Source organism: Lithobates pipiens, unplaced genomic scaffold (genome assembly GCF_037356315.1).
Source record: "Lithobates pipiens isolate NorthernLeopardFrog02 unplaced genomic scaffold, aLitPip1_a1.2 Scaffold_8, whole genome shotgun sequence".
Lineage (NCBI taxonomy): Eukaryota > Metazoa > Chordata > Amphibia > Anura > Ranidae > Lithobates > Lithobates pipiens.
This window is the reverse complement of record NW_027507903.1, coordinates 517,924,755-517,942,339: the sequence shown is the minus strand read 5'-3', so window position 1 is coordinate 517,942,339 and position 17,585 is coordinate 517,924,755. Positions and strand designations below refer to the sequence as shown.

The following is a 17,585-nucleotide window of genomic DNA, read 5'->3' as shown; positions in this document are numbered from 1 at the left end:
GCCTTCCTCATCTCGGGTGAAGTTCTTCATTTAGTCGCCAAGTATAAGGTTGCCTTTGGTTCCCGGGGGATTATCATTTTCATTTTCACTGGGACGTGGTCTGATAAAGTAGTAATTTCAATACTAGTTTCTATTACACTTTCCAGTACTCTATGAGCAACCAAAATATAAATCAATCCTAGAGTACGTCCTGTGTACAGGGGAGTAAAACAGCAACCAGTTGACACATATATATGCATTTTTTTTGTTTAGTTGAGTGTTAGTTGTCCCCTGTATCCGGACATACTATCCATTACCGGGTCCATACATAAATTCATATCTCCCATCAAAATCACATAAGCTCTTAAAATCCATCAACTTTCCCGATTTAGATATTTGATTGGGTTACTATAGGGGGTCGTAGGAGGTTTGCTAATGTACAATCCAATTCGCTTAATTTATCTTTTAGGAAAAGGAATCTACCTTCTGGGTCAGTCATCCTTTCCTCTAGTATAAAAAGCGTCTTTCGAGAACCCCATTGCCACCCCCTTTCCTCTATGCACTGTGGGTACTCCCTCCTCTCCCCCCCCTCCCCCATATGGCCCAGATCAGGCCTCTAAATTGTTGGTGGCCCTAGATGCCAAGGTCATCCCAAATTCTCCTCATCTTTGTGTGCTCCAGGCGTGCCGCATTGTAGTTTCATGCAGGCGCCAGACCCGGGTCAGCCTCTCTCTACCCTCTTCCATCTTCCCTCTCCCCGCCCACCCCCACCAGAGATTCCCAGATTTTTAATTTTAGCTATAATCCTGACTCTCTATTACTCAGTCTTCTGCCTACTATGCCTCTCCTACTTAAGTACAGCCTGGCAACTCTGGAACTTGTAGATCTAGTTTATTGAAGGACTCTAATTCTTTGTGAAATCTTAATCTAGCTGACCTTCCGTCTTGCAGTCCAATTAGGCATGCTGGAAATCCCCAATTATACTTAATGTTCTGTGCCCGCATCTGCTACAACAAAGGTTTCAAAAGTCGCCTTCTTGCCAATGTTTCTGGTGCCAGGTCGGTAAAAATTTGAAGCTCGGATCCTTCGGATTGCAGAAGAGCTTTCCCTCTGGTCTTTGCCCAGATTTCAGCTTTATCTTCATAGTGTTGAAATCTTACTATTATGTCATGTGGCCTATCCCCTTCAGCATTTTTTTGTTTTCCAACCCGATGAACCCTCTCTATCCTGGGATTTTCTTGGTCTTCCAATCTATAGAGGATATTCCTCTGGTTTGCGTTTTAAATTGTTCCTTTAACTTGCATATCTCCTGGGCACATTTATCTGTTCTCACTTCTGACACCTCAACTCTTGTCAACAGATGTCCCAGGTCCGCGCTTAGCATGTATATATCCGCTTTGAATGAGTTTTCAAATCTCAAGAGCATCTCCACCATTTCTCCTTTTGTTGGAATTTGGGCATCTGCGTTTTGTTCCTTTGCTCATCTCCAGTTCGCGCTGTTAAATTGTCTCTAGATTGTTCTGACGTCTCCCCTATTTTATTTCCCTGTTCCCTTTTTCTTGTCCACTTTAATCTGCACTTGTTTCCCCGAATCCGAGTTTTGAGGGCTGACTCCCTGATTTATATACTGTTTAATTGTGCCTGTCCTTGCTTTTGGGGGCACCCCCTTTCATGGATTTACCTGTAGCTTTACTCATGTTTTTCTTCACCCCTCTTATACGTTTCCCCAGTTTTTGTGTTTATTTTCTCTCTATTCTTAGAACATCTTCCTCTAATCCCCAGCCCCCCTACTAAGGGGGGTACAGCATTCAAAAGGAGGAGGGAGTGATGCAGATCGGGTTCCTCTATCCCTATAAAAAAAAGGTGCAGATACCTACCCCAATCTAGCAGGGCTATCGATAGGGAAAGACATTTGTACCCTACCTCATCCCCGATTCACCACCTTCACCCCCCACCTATGTAAACTTGTAGCTCTCTATAAGCTCTGCCCCAATAGATTGGGTAAGGATACGGTCAACTCCAGTAATTACTCAGATATATGTCCAAAGAGGGGGGAGAAAAACAAAAAACAAAAAAAACAAAAAAAAAAAAAAAAAACAGAACAGGTATAATTTTGGGTGGCAACTAGCTCCATCAGTGACACTGTGCCGGTCCTCCTCTACTCCACTAAGGCCACCGTTCTACACCACAGTACATATGAAATCAGTTCTAAATGTCTTATCTTCTGCTCAACTGTTTAGTCACTTAAAACATATTCACATATATGCAACTATGAGTCGTTTTATAGCTTCTCGGTTCCTTTACAAGAAGGAGTTTAGTTTAAGCCCGGGTTCACACTATAACCCGCTGTGGAATGCACAGGAGCGCCGTGCGTCCCTGTTCTCCGTTTCAGGGCTGATTCTATGCCTGAATTTGGCCCTGAAACGGAGCCAAAGACGCATGCGTTTTTTCTGCAGTGCGCTCCGCAGCCGCCCTGGAGATATGTGAACCGGCTCCATAGGGAGCCAGTCACATTCTCCTACTATGCGAATTAGATGCGGGGAAACGCACATCTAATTCACATAGGTGTGAATGGGGGCTAAATCTTAGAGATGATTTTTAATAGTTTATCCTATTGCACATGTCGAATTACTGCAATCCACCACTTACTCTGCAGGAAGCGGACAAAACTAAATGCAAGCAAGTTTCCTATGTTTATGCGATATAGAGAAAAATCAGGAATCAGCTATAGACAATCTCATATGAAGTACCTCTTCTGTTCCTCACTGTGCTTCAGACCTCCTGCTGTCTCCCTACTTACAACTCCCCGGTAGGTCCTCCGCCCGACCCCATCACGGATCCTCTCCCACTCGGGCAGTGTGGGTCTGCGGCTCAGATGTACAGTGAGTGGTGTTCGGGGGAGGGGAGCATCGGAATTATCCCTCACATCCTCCCACTCAGCGATACCCACTGGCTCCGCCTGACGGTCTTACAGTGATTGGGATGTAGGAGTGGGGACTCCAATACGGCCGAAGAGAGTTTCATCTGCGGCCCAGAGCCTCTCACTCTCCGAGAGTGCCACTGCTCTTCCCAGGTCTCCGCTCACACTCCAGCGCTCCGTCCGACACGCTCAGGCCCCTCCCTCCATGGCGAGTGTTACACAGTCACGTCTGCAACATCCACCCTGGGAATCGTATTCCCCCAGAGGGATCTTTTGACCCGAGGAGGAACTGAAAGCAGGGTGTCTAAAGACTCCTGGCTGTGATCCCACACTTTTAGAATAAAAGCCTGCAGGGGATGGAAGTGTAGGCCTGCCCATTGGACTGCTGGGATGGCAGAGGTCAATAGGCCCAGGGTTGACATTGCTGTCCTTATTGATACCTGTTAGTTGCTTTGGAGGGAAGCTACTGCTCTGTCCAACTTTAGTATATTTTCTGCTGGGGGATAAAACTCTGTTGAGTCCAGTCGGTACCCCAGATAGATTTGCTGGGTTGGAATTAAACTGGATTTTTCCAGATTTAGCAGCCATCCTAGCCCTGTCAGAGTTTGTTTTGTTAGTTCCAGATCCCCGATTACCTGCTCTGGGGATATTGCGAAGAGGAGTAAATCGTCCAAGTATGTGATAATTGATACTCCAGAGTCGCAGAAAAAGCTGCGCAATAAGAACGCTGGGTATGTCACACATCTCATGAAGCGCATCCAGAGAGGCCCTGTCAGAGGCATCTCCATCAAACTGCAGGAGGAGGAGAGAGCACCATGTTCCTGAGGTATCTGCCCTGGATCAAGAGATCATTGAGGTTTATCCTGACACCAAGGAAATGCTGAAGATGCTGGACTTTGGTGGCCTGTCCAACCTGCAGTTGACCCAGCCCACTGTGGGGATGAACGTCAAAAGGCCACAGGGGAGGGGGGTGTTTAATTGTTTGAACTTGATGGACTTGTGTCTTTTTTTAACCTAACTATGCAACTAAGAAAAGCCATGGCCTCTGCCATGATCTTTGTGAATACTCAGTGTGATGAGGATAGGCCAAATGGTAGTGCCTGAAACTGCAGATGAATGGTTTCCCCTCCCCTACGTCCAGCTAGGCGCAGGAACTTTTGAAAAGTTTCGGCAATAGGGACGTGGGAGGTAGGCGTCCTTGAGATCCGAAGACACCATGTAACAGTCCCGGGGTAGTAACACCCTGACTGTGAATATAGGATTCCATCCAGAACCTTTTGTAGGCAATTGATTGGTTTAGAGGTTTCAGGTTTAGGATTAAGCTGTAACTTTAGGGCTTTCTCACCACAACAACCATGTGAATAGAAGCCCGCCCCTTTTGGAATCCCACAAACTACACTCTGTTCTTAGTTCCTTTAATGCCCTCAAGATGGCCTCTGCCTTTACATTGCACATCTGGGGAGAAGCGTGACTAGGCTTCACTGTGGAGGGGGCTCTAAACTCTAGGCCAGGGATGGGCAATTAGCGGACCTCCAGCTGTTGCAGAACTACAAGTCCCATGAGGCATGAAGAAATGAGAGAACACACACACACACACACACCTTTGCCCCTACCCCACTGGCCCCAGGTTCTCTTTTCCCCCTCAGGCTTGAAGGGTTTTCTTTTTGTGGACAAAACCCTCTTGGTCTGAGTTAGGGGATTTCCTTTTCACCAGGAATGCCCTTTTCTTGTCGGCCATGCGGTCAAATACAGTTTCCAGGCCTGGGCCGAACAGAAGGTCCCCAGTCAGCGTAATGCCACATAAATTTAATCTTAGAGGCATTGTCGCCTGGCCTTGTTTTGAGCCAGAGGGCCCTTCTGGCTGAGTTGGCTAATGCATTGGTCCTTGTAGACAAGCGAACCGACTCGGCAAAAGCATCCGCTATATATGCAACCCCTCGCAAAATAGTCAGAAAGGATGACAAAATGGTCTCTTTCGCCGTACCTGCCTCGATGTGCGCTCAGATCGGTGTAAGGCAATGTTCGAGGTTGCGAGCCACCACTGTGACCACAATCTCTGGTTTCAGATTACCCAGAGTTGATTCCCAGGTCTTTTGTAGAAGAAAATAAATTCTCTTGTCCGTGGTATCTGTCAGAGCCCCTAAATCCTCAAAGGCCAGATCTGTTTTTCTGGAAACTTGTGAGAACACTGCGTCAAGTCTTGGGTTCTTGTTCCAGATTGACGCAGGGTCATCTGAAAATGGAAATCTTTTCAGGGACCCGGAGAAGGGTTTCCGCTCAGAATCATGGCATTCCTTTTTGACCGTCTCTACTAGGACCGAAAAAAAAAAAAAAAAAAAAAAAAACTTTCCTTTTCTGTTCTCCCAAGCCCTTATACATCTGGTTGTGGAGCAATAGGGGGTTTCTTGTCCTGAATACCCAGGGTGGTATAAACTGCCCCCAAAAGGGCTACCTCATCAAGGGTCAGTTTGTATCTTGAGGATTTCCTGGACTCCCCGTCCCGGTTCTCGCCATTTAAATTCCTCCTTAGAACCGGAGGTAGCACTGTCCGGTTCCTCCTTAGCCTCTCTGGAAGCCCCTGCAGTCTCCTCTGCTGAAGCAGAGGGTATAGGTAGGGAAGATGCAGAGCCCTGTCCCGAGGGAGGGGGGTGTGCTCTGTGTTGCAGGTGAGGGATTAGCGGGAAATTGTAAGCTCTCAAACATAGTTTTAAAGGACTGAAAGGTTGAGGACAATTCTTTAACCGATGCTGCTAACCCAGTTTTACTGCTCTCATGCCATTTCTCCAACCAGAACATCAATACTATCCTTGCATAAAAAAAAACAAAAAAAAACAAACTAAACACTCTTCCAAGTCTCCCCTAGGGTGTCCCTACAGGAGGCGTTCTCTGAGCTAAAGAAAAGCACAAATCATTATCCCCATAAGGCAACACAGAGAAAACCACCATGGGGAAAAATAAGGGACTTGGACTCCCCCTCCGACCACCTAGAGGGGTTCACCCCCCCCCCCCTACAGGAACCATGATGGGAAAGGAAATTCTAGGCAGAGAGGACCCTTCCCCAGGGTGCTCTTACCTTTAGAAGGCTGGAGCTGGCATCACTGAGCACCTGCTTCCAACATGATGGTGGTGCTGCCTGTGGAGTGTTCACACTGCCTGTGCTCTTACTAGTCTCCAGCCTCAGCCCTGCGACTTAGAAGAAATAAGAAAAGAAAAAAACCCACACAGCCCCCAGTCTCTGACTGTTAGGTCAGGTTCATGCTGTGTCTCCCCACAGGAGGAAACACAAATAACTGAGGCTGGCAGGGGGAGGTGAAATTTTTTTTATGGGGGCTGGCGCAGTGTTTCAAAGGAAGAGGAGGAGCCAAGGTCTCATTGTGGTGGCCTGAAAGACGGGGGAGGGAAAATAAGCACAAGGGACGTATTTAACAATGAAGTCCTCCCAAAATTGGGCGTGCACATGGGAGTATCCGGGATTGCTTACAGCGGCCGTTTACCATGTAATCACTCCATCACTTGTAAACAAAGCGGCGTCAAGTTTGGTTCCTCTCCACCGATCAGCTCATCCAGCCATCCATCCATTCGTGCTCAGCCATCCCTCTGTCATACTCATCTAGCCAGCCTCAGCAATAGTCATCCATCCACATTTATGGCTCAAACATCCCAATCCACGGCTCATCCATCCCAGGGCATTAAAGTGTAAGGGGCAGTCAAGAAATGGCATGTGCAATTTATGCTCCTAGAATGCCTGAAGGTGCTCCCTCAATGTTTGGCCTCTATATGTGGCCAGGCTGTGTTAAAGTCTCACACATATGGCATTGCTGTACTCAGGAGTAGCAGAATGTGTTTTGGGGTGTCATTTGTGGCAGTGGTCATCAACCCTGTCCTCAGGGCCCACTAACAGGCCAGGTTTGCAAGATAACTGAAATACATAACAGGCGATATAATTTGCTGCTCAGTTATTGCAGTATTCTAGTATGCATCTCCCCAAGCTAATACATAAAACCTGGCCTTTTAGTGGGCCCCGAGGACAGGGTTGATGACCACTGATTTGTGGTATGCATATGTTGTGTGAGACATAACCTGTTAGCATGACAATTTATTTTCACAAAACACCTTGATTTTTCAAAGAATTTGGGGGGGGGGGGGGGGGGGGGGAAGGGAGAGAGAGAAGAAAAAACAAAAAAAAAAAACAAAAAAAAAAAACACTTACCATGCCTCTTAATACCATGGAATGTCTACTTTCCAAAAAGGGGTCATTTGGGGGATGTTTGCACTTTCCTGGCTTGTTAGGGTCTCAAGAATTGATAGGCCTTCAGTACTTCAGGTATGATCAATTTTCAGAGACTGGCCCATAGATTGTGGACTCTCACAAAGACCAAATAATATACACCAATTTTGGTTATTTTGTACGAACGATATGTAGCAGTATACATTTTGGCCAAAATTTATGAAGAAAAAAATTACTAAATTTGCTACATTTTGTAACAGAAACGTAGAAAAATTCATTGTTAAAATAATTTTCAGGCTCTCTTTTATAGCACAAAAGATAAAAACCCACCGGTGATACCACCAAAAGAAAGCTCTATTTGGGTGGAAAAAAAAAACAAAAACATTTGTATATGGGTATAGTGTTGCATGACGGAGTAATTGTCATTGAAAATGAGCACAGAAAGCTGAAAATTGGTCTGGTTAGGAAGGGGGTTTAAGTGCCCAGAAGGCAAGTGGTTCATTAAAATATTCCACCTGCTGATGCTCCCCAGTACTCCCACCTGTACGACAGGGGTTAATAGAGGGGTTAATAGAGCCAAGGGAGCTGTCATATGCACTCAAGAGTGCAGACTATGCCCACCTTTTCTGCCCTTCTGTTCATACAAGCTGCACAAAAGCTTTCAGAAGGAGAAAAAAAAAAAGATAAGATTGCATTTCATCCTTAGAAGCTGTAGCTTCTACGAGTATAAGAAGAATGAAAAGGTGGGCTTAGTAGGCACTCCCTCAGCTCTAGTAAATCCTGTAGCACCAGAAGGTTACAGTGGTGGTGGTTGTTGGGTGTAGGAAGATTTAAAACATTTTTTTGACTAAACTAGGGAAGGTAGAAAGTCTACTGGAAATTTTTTTTTTTACTTTTACAGGAGCATTTGTGGTCACACAAGATATACTCATTCATCCAGGGTAGTTGAAGAGGACTGCTCACCCGCTCCCTTTCCTTGGCATTGGCTGCCTGTCTCCTTTCCAGAATATCCTGAAAATTCTCTATGCACAGGTAGTGTCCTGATGAGTGTCTCTTCAACTTGTTGATGGAGGACTGGTTTGGTAGGTAGTCATAGTGTTCCTTCAAAACATCTCCCAGCAGTTCAGGAGGAGGGGTAATGCACAATGCCGGAAGGTCACTTTTCCTGATGTTATCAATGGCTTGCTGCTTTGAATGGAATAAAATTACTTAAGTACTTTTCGAATGAATGATCCAAAACTAAGTTTTTTCTTGCACGTATGAGAAAGTTCTAAATCAGTTAATATAGTGGGTTGTACAACATTAAACCATTAGGAGTGGTGTGGTAGCACAAATACTCTACTTGAGTCACTGAAACCATTTAAAGCAGCAGTTCAGGCCCAGAATTGGGAGCACATTAAAGTGTATACCACTATGGAACCAAACATTTAATGGTAAATTTGGTGCCACCGGTTTGTACCTTTTCATGATAATATTGGCATTAGAATTATCAGTATTGATTGGTTTTATAGACCAGGTTTTATAAACCTGGGCAAATTGTGGCCACATCCAGCCCACAATGACTCCACTGTCAGCAGGCCCGCAGAGCATGACAGGATCCTCAATGAACGCAATAGGCAAGTTTGACAAGCAGTGCCATTTCTCAAACTCTGCAAGTTAAAAGTGCCACAGTCTGGAAGCAAAGCATCATGGCATCAGCATGTTAACATCCCCATCTGGCTGTTATTTTACAGTAATGCGAGCGGCTGAGGAGGGTGTTGGAGTGTTGGTAGAACTTCCCCATTCTGCTCCGACTGCCCAAAAATTTCATAAGTAGTTGTACCCATTATTCTTAGTGTCAGGTGTTCGTTTCCTTTAGGTTTACACACTTAAACAGGTTTCCAGGTCCTAAATTATTACCGAGCAGAACCAAGTTTAGCCCTCTTTAACAGTCCCAGGTACTCATGTGGCTTGAGACAAATTGCCTGTCCCTGAAGTATTAGGTATGATTTCTGCCACATTCATCCTCAACCCCTTGCCGCCCGCTAACAGAACATACACTGCTAGCGGGTGACACAGCCAGGCCAGGTGATCCATTGGTAGGTTACCCTACATATGTGCATTTGTAGGTCCATATACATAAGGGTGGAGAAAATGTATTGTACAATTTACTGCGGCTTCTGTGGTTCCTGAGCCAGAGTCAGGCCAGTTTTCAGAAACATGGGACCTGTTGAGTACATACATGTTCCCCATCAAGCTCCCTCTTCCAAAGAAGTAGCTTAGATTTGTCGGCTTTAAAAATTTGACTGGTTCATAAATTTATGGGCACACATAATGAACCTTGCAGGCACAGCGCAATAGCCTCTCAAGGCTTACTAAAAACAAGGCTTGGTACATTGTATATAATACAAATTAAAAAAAGGCTGTCCCCCAATTGCAAACAATTCTAAACAATTTCAAGCTGTCTATAGAGTACTTTGTATAACCCTGCTTTAGAGAGCAACTATGCATGCAACACCTGTGCATTCCCACGCCAGTAAAATATGGCCCTGCATGAGACAGAAGTCATTTTCCTGTGTGAACAGGGCCAAAGAAGAGAACCTGTGACCAGTCCAAAAACCCATGGAGAAATCCACCCCTCCTAAACACAGGTGCGTGCATACAGATGCAACATCCTCCTAATCACCCTCCACAGTAGTATTCTCTGTCCCCCTCCACAGTAGTGGCCTTCAGATATGTGCGGTGAGGTCAGAGGCTGGTGAGGCACTGGCTAGTATCAGAGCCAGATACACACACCACGAACCTTAGAGGGAGAGCAATAATTCTAGCACAAGACCTCCTCCATAACTCTAAATATGTAAATATTTACAGTGTCGCCTTTCGAGATTAAGCACTGAAGTTTGGCACCATCCCACAAGTGTGCGCAATTTTAAAAAGCATAACATGTTGGGTATCAAATTTACTCAGCGTATCATATACATACATACTTTTTTTAAAGATGATTTTTTTTCTTACATAGGAGAGAAGTGTCAGAATTGGCCTGGGTAGCAAGGGGTTAATTACCATAAGTACTATACAAATTATGATCTATTGTTTATGGTAATTTACTATATTTTCAAAAACTGTACTAAAGCAGGTGGCTTAACAGACAAATAACTGAAGTTTGAAGTTATAACTTCCAACCAATAATTTCACAGTAAATAGATACATAATTTATGTTATGCAGAATATATGATTTAGCTTGATTAAAACAGTACCTTTTCAACAGCAGCAGATTCTCATTCTCCCTCCTGTGTGAGAAAAACATGGGATTGTGGGTAAATCTTATACCCATAAACCCATTTTTTCCTTGTTAAGAGAGCATTGTCAGACAGATACATGCCGCCGTCCCCCCCCCCACCTTCTATGAGACTGCAGCGAAGTGCAGCATTTTTATTGCACAGCTTGGGCCAATGGTACTTTACCATTGGTCAAGATCAAGACTCCAAGCTGTCCAATTGAGCTCAGTGCTTCTGGCAAGTAGTGAGGAGAGACCCTGAGCTCAATCTCTCAGTCTACTGCAAATAGTGTGCGTCAGCTTGTATTTAATGTGGGTGCTGTTTGTAGCTTTTGACAGGCTGCGCAAGGAGCCCCATATCTCCAGAACCATAGGTCGTAGGGGTAGGACTTCAGCTACATAAACCCCCCCCCCCCCCCCAAATTTCTACGACCCTCGATTTTTCTTTTTTAATGTCCATGGCAGGTGAGGTTTTGCCTCACCTGACTGCAGATCCCTGGTGTCCTTCCCCCCCCCCCACATCATCCTCCACAGTAGTGTCCCCTGTCACATCAACCCCCCCCCCCCCCCTCCTTCCCCACAATAGCATCCTCTGCCCCAATCACATCACCACCTCCCCAACCATACACACAGAGCTGTGTGGGTAGCACTTCCTACCTGACTGTAGGTACAGTAGAGTGGAGATCCAGAGACCGCATAGTGCTGGGTGGAAGGCAAGCGGGAGTTGCTGGAGTTAACATTTCATAACAAGCTGGTGGCTGGTTGCCAAGAACACTTAGCAACCAATCAATGAAGCAGCTCCCGGCCATGCCCTCCATCCAACACTTTGCTGCCTCCCGCTCTCCACTCTGCAGTGAACGAGAGCAGAAGAGGCAGATCCGTATTCACGCGCCACCTCTCTGTTCGCCAGGGTCGATCATGATTGATGGCTTTCTGACCCCTACTGGAGCAGGTTGAGAGTAATCTGAAGATCTATGTTGGTCCCAGCCAGCCCCTGGGGAGGCATGCCTAAAAAGGTGGCTGGAGAGAATATAAATAGTCTGGGGTCTGAGCAGTCAAGGTTCCTGTTCCAGGAGTGGCACCCAGCCTGCAGGGCTATTGCTCTACCAGGCAATCTTAGCTGACACCTGCCAAAAAGCTCAACAGGGTCCCAGCAGACTCAAAATGGGGGACATGCTAGCCACAAATAGATCTGACTGAGATGAAAAGGGGGAGTTTCACCCAGGGATAAGTCTGGAGAGTCCACTTTGCAAATGTCAGCCTCATGCAGGAGGAAGGCATTCAGCTACTTAAGGACTTGTGAGTACAGACCTGAGAGCAGAACCTGGGTGACTGTTGCAGTTACCCCTTGGTGAATTATTGATTAGGCCTTTCTGTCTTTGTGCTGTCCATTTCCCTGGGAAATGATTGAGGGAACGGTCCCAAGAAATAGCTACAGAGAAGGTGCCCAGTTATTAAATGTTCTACACTCTTAAGTATCCCAACACTCCCCATCCTATACAACAGACAAGTGCAAAACGAAAGATTGGTTTTGATTTGTTAGTTACATAAAATTAGTTTTGTTAAAAAGAGGAACTGCAGTCTGCTTACATAATTTGTAATAAAAACATCTTTGCCATTCTAAAGCTTCCCTCCAACCACTTTGCATATTTTATATATACACAGTGGTACCTTGGATTACGAGCATAATTAGTTCCAGAAGAATGCTTGTAATCCAAAGCACTCGTACAGCAAAGCGAGTTTCCCCATATAAGGCAATGGAAACTCAGATAAAATTCATTCCACAATGACTTATTGTGTATGCAGTACCGCATGTGTACCGCATGTGTACCGCAAGTGTTTTTAGGGAAGAAGATGCTTCCACTCTAGGCTGGGTTCACACTGCTGCGGTGACGAGATCGGATGCGATTCGCACCGCAAATCACATCCGATCTCTGTGCGATGCGAGTTCAGCCATACAGATAGTATGGCTGAATTCGCATCCGGCCCAAACTCGCACAGGACCCTTTTTCTGTCCGCAGCAGAATCGGATCGCATTGGGTGTTCACACCATGCGATCCGATTCCTGTGCGAGTTTGCAGATCGCACTGAGATATACGAACTGATCTGGGGGTGTCATTAACTTTTCACTGACACTCCCAGCAGTTCGCATAGGGCAGTGTGAACTGCCACCGGGAGGCATGCGATGCGGGAACCCGCAGCGGATTTGCAGCGTTACCGCATCGCAGCAGTGTGAACCCAGCCTCAAAATTAGTTTAATTCGCATTTTCTGAATTAAATTTCACTTATTCGAATTGCATTCAAAAAATTCAAATTTTGTAAGATGGTTATAGTCTACTCTCTTTTCCATTATATTCTATTTGGAAATCGGTTATATTGTTTCTATTCTGTTTTTCGAATAGAAAAAAATAATAATTGAATATTTGGAGTTTCGAAAGGTTTTATTCTATGGTTTTTTCCTATTTTCTGTTCTAGTCAATTCTAAGCTCTTCAAATTGATTCTGTTTGAATTTTGGGAACTTTTTTTTTTTTTTTTTCTTAAGTTCTAAACCTATTCTATTTGAAATTTGAATTTCAGAAGATGGTTATTTTCTATTTCAATTCGATAACAAAACGATTTGAATTTTGTTTCGGATTCTTCAAAAATTCAATGCTATTGTAATTCAGGCATATCCGAATTTCTGAACGAATAATTTGTCCAAATTTCAATTCAAAACGCACAGTTTACTATAACACACCACACCCCTAGACTATTCGTTGAGCCAGAGCACTGGTGGGAAAAAGAAACTGGGACACAAACCAGCAGCCCTTGCGGAGGTAGCGCTAAACAGTTAAACAAAATTTGGCTTTAAAAACATCTTGTACATGTATGCTTTTGATAAAAATGGAGGCTTACAAGCATCAGGAGTCTCTTATGGAGAGGTTTTTTGATACTTGGTCCCCATACCTGTTACACTTTTTATCCCAAAAAAAATATATATTTTTTTTAATATAATAACACACACACACACATATATATATACATATATATATACATATATATATATATATATATATATATATACACACACACACACACATTTTTTTTTTTTTCTTCCTCAAACAACACACACACACACACTAAACCATCTTTTTTAAGCTCTTATGAAAAATCAAGCTGGCCTATTTCTGAAAGTTGTAATCGCCCGTGTCAGAATTCAGTATTTATAAATCAGTGCGGATTCAGCAGGCCTGGATGCAGGACTTTTGGGGTGTTTTCAGAGAACACCAAGACCTTCCAATCTAATGGAAGTCTGTGTCAAAGTACGGGTAACCCACATGGGGGAAACAGTGTGAAAGGGGCCCATCAGGGACACGGACGGATACAGTCACACCTGACACGTGTTGCCTTTAGTTATACTTTTTACATAACAAAGCACATTTTTTCAAGAAGTTCTTATAACAGGGGGAAAAAGTAAAAATAAACCCAGTTCAGTAGAAAAATGTTCCTGGAAGGGACTTAATTATACATTTACACATAATTACATAAAGGTTTATACAGCCAGATCCCACTACTCCCCCCCCCCCCCCCCCAAGTACCCATTACCTTCTCTGCCGGGAGTTTGCACACATCTGTCTCCATGCTTTCCCTGTGGGCCGATTCCTGGGGTTCCTCAGATCCTGCCAGCACCTCAGAGGCCATGGCGAAGCGGGCACTGCTGGTGGGAACAGGAGACATCATACATGAGCTCACAGAGGAGATCTCTGCCACACAGAAACACACAGCTATAAGCATTATAGATCTGCTATTACAGCTGAAAAGAATAGAAAAATCTCTCCCAATACTTCGATCAGTTCTGCTACATGGCTGGCCACCTTCATCTGCTGCTTAGATTACCATCAGATTAGTTGTGAATCAGTATAATTGTGTGCATTGGTGAGGAACATGTTTGGTTCTCTCTAATATCTGGCAGAAGGGGCAGTTTAAATCAAGTTCTGCTGTATTGACAAACCTATTCTCTTCCTGAGATCATTGCACCCCTTCTTCTGATGAGGCCAGGTTTTAAGGCTGCTCCTCTCTGAGCAGGTGCAGTAATCAGTGTTCATGGTGTCCAACCTGCATGAGGGCCATTTCATAGACTGGCTGATTTATTTAACCTCTTGATTATTGCTTCATTTGGAGACAGTACACTTTTATTAGAAATATATACAGGATTTGATATGTATTAAAGCTATACAGAGGATTTTTAGTAGCTCGGTCAAGCTGCTACAATTACCAGCGAGCAATCACTAAGTGCCCCATTTATATGTATAGCCCCGCATACTGCAGCTGCTTTAAATAAAAAATTTTTTTTTTTTTTTTTTTCAGCATACATTTTTATTGAGTTTCAAAATGTATAATACAGAAAAGGATGTGCAATAAGCAGTGCAATCAAACATTGGGGGCCATTCAGTGAGGCATTTTTGTATGTAGTTCAAGCTTTGTGTCAAATAATGAAAACCTTGTGATGTTTTATTTATTAGGTCTGACGCGTGAGAAAAGTCATGTAGTTTTTTTGGATCACTTTCACTGTATGGTACTAATGTTGCAACAAATTCAACTGACATATCAGCATGGATGTCACACCACTTCCTTAACCACCTCAATACAGTGCACTTACACCCCCTTCCTGACCAGACCAATTTTCAGCTTTCAGCGCTCTCACAGTTTAAATGACAATTACTCAGTCATGCAACACTGTACCCATATGAAACTTGCGTCCTTTTTTCCACACAAATAGAGCTTTCTTTTAGTGGTATTTAATCACTAGTGGGTTTTTTATTTTTTGTGCTATAAATAAAATAAAATGCAAATTTTGTGAAAAAAAAATGCCTTTTTCTTTGTTTCTGTAATACATTTTTGCTAATTAGTAATTTTTCTTCATACATTTTGGCCAAAATTTATACTGCTACATATCTTTGGTAAAAATAACCTACATTAGTATATATTATTTGGTCTTTGTGAAAGTTATAGAGTCTACAAACTATGGTGCCAATCACTGAAAATTGATCACATCTGATCAGGCCTTCAGTACATCAGGTGAGTCTCATTTCTTGACACACTAACAAGTCAGGAAAGTACAAATACCCCCCAAATGACCCCTTTTTACAAAGTAGACATCCCAAGGTATTAAGTAAGTAGCATGGTGAGTTTTTTTAAGTTGTCATTTTTTCCCACAATTCTTTGCAAAATGAAGATTTTTTTTATTTTTATTTTTTTACAAAATTGTCATATTATCAGGTTATTTTTCACACACAGCATATGCATACAACAAATTACACCCTAAAATACATTTTGCTACTCTTCCCGAGTATGGCGATACCACATGGGTGAGACACTTACACAGCCTGGCCACATACAGAGCACCAACATTGATGTAGTACCTTCAGACATTCTACGAGCAAAAATGACGCATCTCATTCCTCAACCACCTATTACACTTTTGAGGTCCCTGGAGTGCCGGGCAGGGCCGTCTTTAAGGCAGGGCAAAAGGGGCAGCTGCCCTGGGCTCTGTCGTTGTGGGGCCCAAAAGCAGCTGCCTCATACTTGCCAACTATCCCAGTTTAAATTTCCTTGTCCCTTGAAGTTTTAGCCCTGTTGTTGTGTACATATGACTCACCTGCAGACCCTGTGTTTACATGTAAATAACTGGCATTCATATGTAAATAGAAGTGGCATTACTAAGAAAAGAGCTGTGGCCATCTGCATTGATATGTAAATAAAGGTGGCATTCATATGTATATCATGCTTCCCTGCAGTGAGAAGATGATGTGCTGTAACCGCTAGCAATCAGTGAGCAGTATTACTGTACAGTAATCTTTAGCAACTAATTAGCAAGCAGAAATCATTTGCTGTAACCTCTAGCAACTAATCGGTGAGCCGTAATGTGTGCTGTAACTTCTAGCAACCAGTCAGTAAACAGTAATGATATGCTGTAACCTCTGGCAACCAATCGCAATTGCTGCCTGATCTGATACAGTAAACTGATTTTAAGTCCAGCTTCTATTTATTGTATGTATCAGAGCAGGTGGAGAGTGAAATTGCATGGGAGGGGGCCCCCCAAAATTTTTTTTGCCCGGGGTCCAATCAATATTAAAGACGGCCCTGGTGCCGGGACAATGGAATTTCCCATAAATGACCCCATTTTGAAAAGCAAACACCCCAAAGTATAATCTGTGAGGCATAATGAGTCTTTTGAACGGTTCATTTTTTTCCAGAAGTTTTTGGAATATGTGGAAAAAAAATGAAAACGCACTTTTCTTTTTACACAAAGTTGTCAATTTATAAGATATTTCTAACACATAGCATGTATATAGTAAAAATTACACCCCAAAGCACATTCTGCTACTCCTCCCGAGTATGGCGATACCACATATGTAGACACAGCCTGTTCACATAGAGAGGCCGAACATTGAAGTAGTACCTTCAGGCGTTCTAGGAGCATAAACGACACATCTCATTTCATTCCTACCTATCACACTTTTGAAGGTCCTGGAGCACCAGGACAGTGCAATTACCCACAAAATGACCCCATTTTGGAAAGCAAACACCCCAACGTATATTCTATGAGGCATGGGCTGCAAATTGGTACTCGGGTACTCTGATGGCCTGGTGACAGGTACACAGATGAACTGTTACAGGTACTCAGGTACTCATGGGCTCTGACAGGTACTCTGATGGACTGTGAGTGACAGGTACTCTGATGGACTGTGAGTGACAGGTACTATGAGGGGGGGCGACAGGTCCTCTTTATGGGGGGGGGCAGTGTGATTGGTGTACACTGTAAGCGGTAATGAGATGTTACCGCAATCTCCTCCTCACACACGATCGGTGTGTGAGGAGGAGGAGAACCCGCTAACATCTCGTTACCGCGGTTTGTTTACATTTTGGTGATCGGCTGTGAAACGATCACAGCCGATCACGTGGGTAAACAGCCGGCCAATGGCTGTTTACCAGCATCGATGACGAGCATGCACCGTGTGGGTGTGACCATCTGTGATCGCCCGTGACTTCATCACGGCCGATCACGTGGTAAACAGCCATACCCAATGGCTGTTCACCCCCTTCGGTGGCGAGCGGTGTCTCCGTAACACGCCGCCACCGAAGAAACAGGGATGCGCGCGCATTCCCTGTTTAAACGGAGGACGTCATATGACGCCCTCCCGTGAACACGTCCGTTTGT

General features: G+C 44.1%; 1 protein-coding gene across 1 annotated transcript in view; it reads right to left on the bottom strand.

Moving 5' to 3' along the window:
• The window catches only part of FIGLA (folliculogenesis specific bHLH transcription factor), a gene marked incomplete in the record, with an annotated part of 59,948 nt that extends 45,678 nt beyond the window's left edge, over positions 1-14,270 (bottom strand). The window contains 2 exon segments of the mRNA XM_077469425.1: positions 13,970-14,078; positions 14,176-14,270. Of these exon segments, the coding sequence (XP_077325551.1) occupies positions 13,970-14,065 (96 nt within the window).
• Positions 14,271-17,585: the final 3,315 nt, after the last annotated feature.